The sequence below is a fragment of the Mustela lutreola genome, chromosome 7 (assembly GCF_030435805.1).
Source record: "Mustela lutreola isolate mMusLut2 chromosome 7, mMusLut2.pri, whole genome shotgun sequence".
NCBI lineage: Eukaryota > Metazoa > Chordata > Mammalia > Carnivora > Mustelidae > Mustela > Mustela lutreola.
The window spans coordinates 108,674,824-108,685,618 of NC_081296.1; the positions used below are offsets into that span (position 1 = coordinate 108,674,824).

Below are 10,795 nucleotides of genomic sequence, written 5' to 3' on the forward strand. Positions count from 1 at the left end.
TTCCTTCATTTACAGGCACGTGCCCTTTAATGAGTTCCTTGAACTGCCATCAGCCGGGCTAGCCATCGAAAGGAAGCTTTTGTCATTCGCTGTGTGTAATTGTATGAAAAACTATATTTGGTAATTTTCTTCTCTTTGTCTTCTTTTCTTCTTTGTTTTCGACAGCCGGCATAACTTTGACAACAGACTGCCTTGAAGATAGCCTCTTGACATGCTACTGGGGGTGCAGTGTCCAAAAACTCTATGAAGCTCTGCAGAAGCACTTTTATTGCTTCCGAATAAGCACCCCCCGAGCCCTGGAAGATGCTCTGTATAGTGAATATCTCTATCAAGAGCAGTATTTGTATCCTTTTATCTGATAGATCCGTTAACCAGTGAAAATCTCAGACATAAGACTTTTTAATGGAGAAAGTATTTGCTCAGTTATTATTGATCACTTTTTGTGTATTATTGTATTTTGGGTTACAGTGGCAATTTACCTTTACATTTTCAAAAAGTATTAAGAAGGACAGCAAAGAAGAAATATATTGCCAGTTACCAAGAGATACTAAAATTGAAGACTTTGGTACAGTTCCCAGATCTCGCTATCCGTTGGTAGCGCTGTTGACCCTCGCTGATGAGGAAGACCGAGAAATTTATGACATTGTAAGTAACTTTAAAATTCTGGAAGCATGATGGGTCATGATTATTTGATGAATAGAAAAAGTTTTATTTTAATTTCTGAGGCTATATGTTTGGCCCAGACATTTTTCTTGAAGAAGGAATACCTAGGAAGTACAGGTATATGATTTTTATACATGTAACAGCTCCTTCAGAGTATGACTTCATTAGACATATTACTTATATATATATAAATATGTACATATATATTTATAATATGTTGTAAGAATAGAATATTATTTAGAAAACAAAAGGCACATTATAGTTGAATTAAGTTAATTTTATCATTCTGTATTCTATCATGTTTACTAGATAGAAAAACGTCTCTTAGGAAGCATGTTTATTCTTAGCATTTTTAGCACTGAATGAGTAAGCCTTGTAATCATCTGAAGTGCTCAGTTTTAAGACCATCTTCCCTTATTTCTCTACATGGTTGCAAGTCACCTTGTTTCCGTCATCGCCCTGCTGCACCTACATCTCTTATGTACTCGATCCTTTGTATTTTCAGTAATTATAGTGATCTCCTTTTCTCATTATGTGCTCATTACTTCTTTAGTAGTTTTTCCCTATTAGTAAGATAAAAGCATCTTAGGGATCTAAGAGGACCTGAGCCCTGACATTCCTCTGAGTATGGTAGAAGCTTGTACATGAAATAAACTTTTGGTAAAACCATTTCATGGTAGGAATGCCATCATACCCAATTTACTACTTTTCTGAAGTGCATGGTATTGATATGCTCATTAATAAAGACTCGGTAACATTTTTATGATACTTTGTAACATATACAGTACACTGGCTAGTGTTAGCTTATTTATTTCTTCCAACAACCTTGTGTGTTAGGGCAAATCCTCTTATAAAGACTGAAATGGGAGTCTGAAGAGAACTCTCAGTCATTCAGGAAGAGACGGGACCAGTAAGCCTCTGCAACCCTGTGCCAGTACTTTCAGAAAAAAAAAAACAAACAAACAATTTCTTTTTAAGGAATATCTCCTCAAAACAAATGTACATTTTCTTGCATTTGGAAAGTACAGACCCTTATTGAGAAATCTGGACCCTGCTTATACACAGTTTGGGGTTTTAATCTTACCAAATTGAAGTTCCAGTGAACTGAAGTCAATTTGTTTTTTCTAGGTAAGTCATACCAAAAGCAGTATATTTTCAGAATCTAACACAGTGCCTGGAACACAGAAGGTGGTCAATAAATGTGATAAATGAGAACAACAACCCAAAAAACAACCCAAACATAAGCAATGTTAGTGAGCCTCATGGAGCTTGACAGCAAGTCAGTCACTTGCGCCTGAGGAGCCCATATGAGAGATCTGGTTTCCCTCCCCTCCTCCCCTCTTCCCCTTCACCTTGTTCAGTTGAAGATAGATCAGAACTGTTAGGTTGGTGTTTTCATAGTTCCAGCTTCTGTTCATTACCCAGCCTACCCCAGCAAGGTAACCCTTCTGTCACCACCATGTCACCCGTGTCTTCTAAGCTCCTTTCTTCCTCTCATTCAAAACAGAAAGGGTCAGATCTTTCACCTTCCTCCCAGCTTCTCCTCTTAGCTTCTTTCCCCCTCACTGAGGGTGATCGCTATCTCTTTGAGGTACTCAGAGTCCTCTTCGTTTTCTTTCTTCCTCAGTCTAAACAGCAGAGTGTGTGTGTTAAAATATATATAACAAAATTTACCATTTTAACCACTTTCCAGTGTATAAGTCAATGGCATTACAAGGAGGGAAAGATTTGCTTTCAGCCTCCCATCCAACTGGAAAGAAGACGGTGTGGCCTGGCTGAACCTGTGGGAGGCGCAACCCCACATGGGAGCTGGGGCGGCGGGCCCTCGAGGTTAATATGCATTTTCTCTTTTCCTTTTGGAGTCTCCTTCTCTGGGTCTTTTCTTCTCATCAGCACATGCCCTCCCTTTTTTCCTGTTAATTTTGCTTCTCCAGGGCGCCTGGGTGGCTCAGTGGGTTAAGCCGCTGCCTTCGGCTCAGGTCATGATCTCAGGGTCCTGGGATCGAGTCCCACATCGGGCTCTCTGCTCAGCAGGGAGCCTGTTTCCCTCTCTCTCTCTCTGCCTGCCTCTCCATCTACTTGTGATTTCTCTCTGTCAAATAAATAAATAAAATCTTTAAAAAAAAAAAAAAAAATTTTGCTTCTCCATCTCTTAGCACTCAGATTGGGCCTAATATTGGAACTATAGCATATTTGTTAGCATAGTTTGTATTAATGTTCTCCTTCTTAATTTTAAAAGCAAACTGAGCATTTGGATTTTCCACCATTTTATCTGGGGATCAGAGTCTAAATCTAAAGAAAAAAAAAATTAAGCTCTACCATTCCCGTTGTAGCAGTAAAAACTGTGTTTTGATAGTGTAGTCAGTTTTTTATTTTAGGTAGAAGCAGGGGTTATTATTGCAATATTTTGATTTTGACTTTTTTTATTTTCATTTTTACTAAATTATATTTTCTCTGTTACTCAAATAATACATGTTTGTGGCAGGAAATAGAATTAGAAAATCTAGGTAAGCCAAAAGGAAAAAAGCATAATCACCTCTATTCTTTCATCCAAAGTTAACCACTGTCAATATTTGCATCTTTGCAGGCCTTTATAATATGTAAGTTTTTAAACAAAAACAGGGTAAAGGTATATGTACTATTTCGTGACCTGTTTTCATTCAGTGTATCTTGAGCATCTTTTCCATATCAAATATGAATACCTGGGAAGTACAGGTATATGATTTTTATACATGTAACAGCTCCTTCAGAGTATGACTTTGTTAGACATACCATTTATATATATATATATATATATATGTTGAGATATATACAGCTACATATATATTTATAACTAGCATGATAGTAGCTTCTGAAGCTTTTAATAGTAAATCGAATGGCAGGATTGTTTGTGTGAGATGATGATATTACTGTCTTCTACCAGTCCTGTCATTTTGGTTCAATATTACAACTTCTGAAGCCATTGCCAAATTATTAAATCTTTATAAAGCAGTAAAGAATATTATATGTTTAAAAAAAAAAACAAAAAATAAAAAAATAAAATAAAAAAAAAATAAAATAAAATAAAAGAATATTATATGTTTATAACCATAGTAGGATTCTTTCTTTAAACTTTTCATTTGGACATAATTTTAGGAACTTGCAAACATAGAAAACTGGAAGAATACCCCTATACCTTTTACCCAAATCTCCTGTTGTTCATTGTTGACATTTTCCAGATTGGCACTATTATTTGCCCATATGTGTGTGTGTATTTTTTTTAAATGAATCAAGAATAAGTTGTGTGCCTGATTTTTTATCCCTAAATACCTTAGTTTGTATTTCCTAATAATAAGAAATGTTCTCTTATATAAACACAATATAGTTATCAACTTTATAAATCTAACATTGACAAAATATTTTATCCAATCTATGACCTATATTCCATTACGCCAGTGAATGTATCAGTGTTCTTTACAGCATGTTTCCTCCTCCAGTACAGGTTCTAGTCTAGAGTCAGATAGTCTTTTTGTCATGTATCTTTAGCTTCCTTTAATCTAGAACATTTTCACAGCCCGTGTTTGTCTTTTACGATATTAGCATTTTTTAAGAATACAAGTCATGTACACCCTTTTTATAAAATAAGACAGTTGCCATTTTGTTTGTCTGATATTTCATCATGATCGGATCAGAGTTGTGCATTTTCAACCAGTCTACTTAGCATGGGTGATGATGCGGGCTTTTCAGGGCGTCACCTTTGGAGGCATGTGCAGTTCTTTCCTCTCATTGGTGATGTTAATTTTGATTTCTCTGCAAGGGGTTGTCTCATTTCTCTATTTTTTCCCCTCCCTTGCAAATGATAAGCAGTTGGGAGAGGACACTTTTAAGACCACACAAAATCCCAGTCTTTATGAAAATGTCCCCCCTGGATTTAATATCCTTTGATTATTCTTTTTTTTTTTTTTTTAATCTTATGTATTCATTTGACAGAGAGAGCAAGTAGGCAGAGAGGCAGGCAGAGGGGGGAGTGGGGAAGCAGTGAGCAGAGAGCCCCATGCTACTCTTGAGCCCAGGACCCCAAGATCCAGACCTGAGCCGAAGGCAGAGACTTAACCCACTGAGCCACCCAGATACCCCTATCCATTGATAATTCTTAACAGATTTTATTTTTACCATGATGGTTGCAAAATGATCATTTTCCAATTCCAGCTCTCCATTTAGCCCTCAGTATTGTACTATAAGCAAGTACAAGTATTGTACTATAAGCAGTATTGTACTATACTATAGTACAGTATCATACTGTAATCATTTATTTCTTTATTTATTATCCATATGTCCTCATGAATTTCTTTTTTCCCCCAGTGATTTATGACTCATTACTGAATTTAATTATTTTGATGTTCAACTGCCCTGTCCTTTGTTTTCTGCCCAAGGATTTATAATCAAATTCTGTGTCCATAAATTACTTTGATTAGTTCTCCTGTAAGTGAAAAAACCATATAAAGAGGAAATGTACTCAGATGTTGCTCTCATCCCTTCCCAAATGCCTTCTTTTTTTTTTTTTTAAACACTTTTACCTTTAAATAATATCAACACCAACAAGGGGGTCAAGCTCACAACCCTGAGATCAAGAGTTGCATGCTCCACCCAGGCCAGGTGCCCCCCATTCTTATATACCCCAATTCTTGTAGATAACCAAGTTCATTGTTTTCTGGTTTATTCCTGTTTCTTATTGTAATGATGAGAAAATACAGATATGTATATTTTTTATTTTCTTTTTTACTCAAAAGATATTACACTTTTTATACTATACATGTTCTGGGCTTTTTTTTTTTTTTTTTTCACTTCATAGTATCTCTGGAAATCAGTTCAAGTGAGTTAATAGACCTGTTCCTCACATTGTTTTCCCGTGCTGTGTAGCACTCAATGTCTACACTACTGTGTAGACTGTATCGATAGGTACCATAGCTATTTAGCCAATCTCCTGCAGCTGGACATTCAGGTAATTTCCAGTATTCTGCCGTAACAAATAATTTTTCACTGAATAACCTGTGCATATGTATTTTTATATTGTTGAAGTTGCATGGTTGAAGGGCAAAGGTATGTCATTTTGATACATATTACCAAATTCCCCTCCATTTGGTTTATATCCTTGGAGTTGTACCTTTTTTCTTTTTTTATACATTTCCACCAGAAATATATGAAAGTGACTATTTCCCCATAGACTATATTGATAAACATTTGCAATCTATTAATCCAATGAGTGGGAAATAATATCTCAGTGAAGTTGTAATTTGCATTTATCATATTATGAGTGAAATTGAATATCTTTTAATATGGCTGAGGATTGTGTTTATAATTTTGTGTGAATTGTCTGTTCATGTCTTTTGCCCATTTTTATTTATTTATTTATTTATTGAACTCTGTTAGACCAAGAACTCAAGAACTAACTGCTATTTGAAAGTTTAAATATTCAGACTGTGGAATACTTCCATTTCCAATTATAATTCAGTCATAAAGGCTGGATTTACTCTTTTTTTTTTTTTTTAAGATTTTGTTTATTTATTTGACATTCAGAGATCACTAGTAGGCACAGAGGCAGGCAGAGAGAGAGGGGGAAGCAGGCTCCCTGCTCAGGAGGGAGCCCAATACGGGGCTCTATCCCAAAACTCTGGGATCATGACCTGAGCCAAAGGCAGAGGCTTTAACCCACTGAACCACCCAGGCACCCCTTTGCCCATTTTTAAATAGGATTTTTGGTTACAATATTTTGGTTTTCAATATTTAAAAGTTTTTCATAAATTATGGATATTGTGAATATTTTATTCCATTTCATCGAATGTCTTTTGACTTTATGGGGCTTTTTGTCATACAAGCTCTAAATTTTGACACATTCAAATAAATGCATCTGCCTCTGTATTTCAGTCATTGTTAGAAAGTCTTTTCCTGGGGCCGCCTGGGTGGCTCAGTTGGTTAAAGCCTCTGCCTTCTGCTCTGGTCATGGTCCCAGGGTCCTGGGATCGAGCCCCAAATCAGGCTATCTGCTCTGGGGGGAGCCTGCTTCCCTTCCTCTCTCTCTGCCTGCCTCTCTGCCTATTTGTGATCTCTGTCAAATAAATAAATAAAATCTTAAAAAAAAAAACAAAACACACAAAACAACAACTTAAAAAAAGAAAAGAAAATCTTTCCCTGGGGTGCCTGGGTGGCTAGAGGGTTGGGCCTCTGCTTTTGGCTCAGGTCATGATCTCATGGTCCTGGGATTGACCCTCGCATCAGGCTCTCTGCTCAAGGAAGATCCTGCTTCCCCTCTCTCTCTGCCTACCTCTCTGCCTACTTGTGATCTCTCTCTTTCTCTGTCAAATAAATAAATAAAATCTTAAAAAAAAAAAAAAGTCTTTCCCTCCACTGAGAGTATAAAGGAATTCACATGTTTTCTTCTAGGGCTTGCATAGTTTTATTTTTTTATAATTAGGCTTCTTAAGCTTTTAGACTTTATTCTTCCATACGATTTGAGGAATGCATCTAATTTTATATTTTTCCAAATAGCTATCCAGTCCCAGTACTTCTTATAAAAAGACTGTTTGCCGAGTGATTTTAGATGGCAACTTTGTCATATTTGTATAGATAGTTGGGTCTGTTTCTGGACCGTTTGTTCTGGTCTAGCCACCTGTCTGTTCATGTGCCTGTACTATTTTAATTTTAGAGGCTTTGTATTATGTCTTAATATCTGACTGGGCTTGATCTTCCCCACAGCTTTGTTCCAGTATTTTCCTAGCTAATCTTACGTGTTCTTTTTCCTCATGGGAATCGTAGAGTCAACTCATATAATTCTATGAAAAAGCCCATTTTTATTTTTGTTGGGATTGCATTAAATTTGTAACTTTGAGTATAATTTAAATGAAATAACTCTGGCAAAAATGTGTTCCATAACTGGTTCCACTTTAGTGACTATGATTTAAATCACTTATTTTGGGGCGCCTGGGTGGTTTAGTGGGTTAAAGCCTCTGCCTTCAGCTCAGGTCATGATTTTAAGGTCCTGGGATCAAGCTCCACATCAGGCTCTATGCTTGGCAGGGAATCTGCTTCCCTTCCTCTCCCTCTGCCTGCCTCTCTGCCTACTTGTGATCTCTGTCAAATAAATAAATAAAATCTTTTAAAAAAATAAATCTTTTTTTTTAAAAAATCAATTATTGTAAGTTTTCTAATTTATCAACCTTTTACTTTTTTAAATTTTTAAAAAAATTTTAACTTTTGTAAAGATTTTATTTGTTTATTTGACAGACAGAGATCACAAGTAGGCAGAGAGTCAGGCAGAGAAAGAGAAGAGGAAGCAGACATCCCGCTAAGCAGAGAGCGCGATGCGGGGCTTGATCCGAGGACACTGGGATCAGGACCTGAGCCAAAGGCAAAGGCTTTAACTCACTGAGCCACCCAGGTGCCCCACCTTTTACTTTTCTTTTACATATCTGTGAAATAATGTAAGGAGGTTAAGTACTGACTGACTAGTGTTTAATTTTTATTTTAGATTTCCATGGTGTCAGTAATTCATATTCCTGATAAAACGTATAAACTTTCCTGTAGAATATTGTATCAATATTTACTCCTGGCTCAAGGTCAATTTCATGATCTTAAGGTAAGTACCCTGTTATCTTATCTCTGTCCCTTTATCTGGAGAGTTTCAAATAATGACCATGTATAAAGAGATAAAATTTTTCAGTTATCACAGAAACTAGCTATTATTTGCTATTGGGTTTGCTAGCTTACAAATTTTTAGCAGCTTTTATGACTCCCAGATTTACAGAGTAATTGTTTGGGTGCCTGGGTGGCTTAGTCATTTGGGCGTCTGACTGTTGATTTCTGCTCAGGTCGTGATCTTGGGGTCATGGGATCAGTCCACATCAGGCTCTGTGCTCAGTACAGAGTCTGCCCCCCCTTTCAAATAAGTAAATCAAATCTTAAAAAAAAAAAAAGGAGTAATTGTCATTTGTGATTATCCTTCACCTTGTGTCTTTGATTTTCAGCAACTCTTCATGTCTGCAAATAATAATTCCACTCCCTCCAGCAATTCATCTCCAGAGGAAAAAAGCAGAGAGCGCAGTTTGCTGGAAAAGGCCGGGCTGTCCGAGAGCGAAGCGGAGCCTCCAGAGGAGAACAGCAAGGACTGTGTGGTTTGCCAGAATGGAACTGTGAACTGGGTGCTGCTGCCCTGTCGGCACGCATGCTTGTGTGACGGCTGTGTTCGCTATTTCCAGCAGTGTCCCATGTGCCGGCAGTTCGTTCAGGAGTCTTTTACACTTTGTAGTCAAAAGGAGCCAGAGAAAGACAAACTGAAAGCTCTTTGAGAGTGTTATTTATGACTGAAAAGTATACTTTCCACTGAAGATGTAGAAATTTGTGTTCTTGGAATTGACCATAACATGGAATCTACAGTGTTGACCATCAGTGAAAATTCTATTTTAACTTCACCTTTGCATGGTACATGGATGATGACATGAATTCCTTCCTGTCCCATATGCTAAATACTGGAATACCATCTGTGTTAATACATAAAAAATGCATTCACCTCTTGGGAAGAATGTAAATGTTTGGCCTTTTATCAGCTAGCGGAGTTCACATGATGCTGATTAGGAAAAATCCCGAAGAGCAGTCCATCTAAAATCTGAGGAGGTAAAAGTCAAGATCTCTGGATGTTTTTGCCTTTGACATCATCTGGATTGCAATTGGGAAAAAACTGAATTCTTCCTAAAGTAATTTTATGTTCCCCAGTTTCTAAAGGAGTTGGAAAGGGCTTCTAACTCTAAATCTTTTCCTAAAATAACAGTTTTTATAAAGATCCATCTAATTTTCCTTATAGTCACATAAACACAAGTCTTAATTTTAATATAGCATCTTAAATCATAAATGTGAGATGCAATTCTTGTCTGTTCTCAGTGTATCATAGATTAAAATGATACTCATCTATAGGAAGCAGATATATAAAACTTGGATAATAAAATGTCTTGGATAATTAAATTTATTGTCAAATATGATTAGGTTAGCAGAATGTGACCTATCAGGGAAGAACTGTGAGACTTGTAATGCCTTACTTTTGATTTCCTCCTGTGTAGCAAATCCTTCTAAAACCAAAAAAGTTTTAGAGCCAGAAAAGCTGTTAAGAGAAACAAATAACTATTTTTTTCTACTCTATTTTTATTCCAAATAAACGCATATCCTCCAGAGTAGTAACCTGATAGGCAAAAAGCCCCATCCCTCCTGCTTTCCAAGATGACAAAGAAGAAAAAGGTAAATCAGAGCTTTTCTGTGTCTTCAGGGGAAATTACCTTCCATTGACCAAGAAATTAGATCATGGCAAATAAACTGAACTTCAGGGAAATTTTCAAGACTTCTTTGTCCTGTTTGTATTAAGAGTAATGCCTTATCTTTGTATCAGTGTTTCTACATAATATCATTTTATTCTAATCAAATATAACACTGAAAAAGATATTACCTATTCTCCATTTTATAAACCGAATCAAACTTTCATCTCTGCTCAGTAGCTATGTATTAAATACCTCCTAGGGGCCAGATCCCTCTTGGCAATCTGGGCTACAGAGAATCGGGCAAGACTTCTGGCCTCAAAGGAGGACTGGCAGCATTTTAGAAACATGTCCCCACCTCAGAAGTCCCAAGGCCTCTGCTCCAACCTTGCCCCTGGAAGCAGGGGTCAGGGAAAGCTACGGTTAGCTCATACCAGTTTATCTGGGAAACTCACCCTGTGCTGTAAATTGGGGGAATCCTCAAAGATCACTTTGTCCATCTCAGCCATCCTGCTTCTCTTTACCAATCCATTCGTACTGAAACGGTCTGAGCCATGTGGTTGCTTTCTCATCTGCGATAGATTTTCACCTACAATCTTCTCCATTCTTTGTAACTGTTTAATTATAGTAAGATATACATACCAGAAAATTTTAACTATTTTTTAAGTGTACAGTTCAGGAACATTACGTACGTTCGCATGGTTGTGTGCCTATCATCAGTAACCATCTTCAGAATGTTTTATCACCCTAAACTGAAACTCTATATCCATTTAAACACTGACTCCCCATTCTCCCTCTTTTCAGCTCCTAGTAACCACTCTTCTACTTTCTGTCTTTATGAATTTGACTATTCTAGG

The 10,795-nt window shown here is 36.9% G+C and overlaps 1 protein-coding gene across 1 annotated transcript in view; it reads left to right on the forward strand.

Annotated features, from left to right (window-relative positions):
• Nucleotides 1–10,015, forward strand: part of CGRRF1 (cell growth regulator with ring finger domain 1) — a 30,997-nt gene extending 20,982 nt beyond the window's left edge. Inside the window, exons 3-6 of the mRNA XM_059182137.1 lie at nt 166–343; nt 498–645; nt 8,168–8,275; nt 8,664–10,015. Of these exons, the coding sequence (XP_059038120.1) occupies nt 166–343; nt 498–645; nt 8,168–8,275; nt 8,664–8,984 (755 nt within the window). The 3' untranslated portion in view covers nt 8,985–10,015. The remainder of the gene's footprint in view (nt 1–165; nt 344–497; nt 646–8,167; nt 8,276–8,663) is intronic.
• The last annotated feature ends 780 nt before the right edge of the window (nt 10,016–10,795 follow it).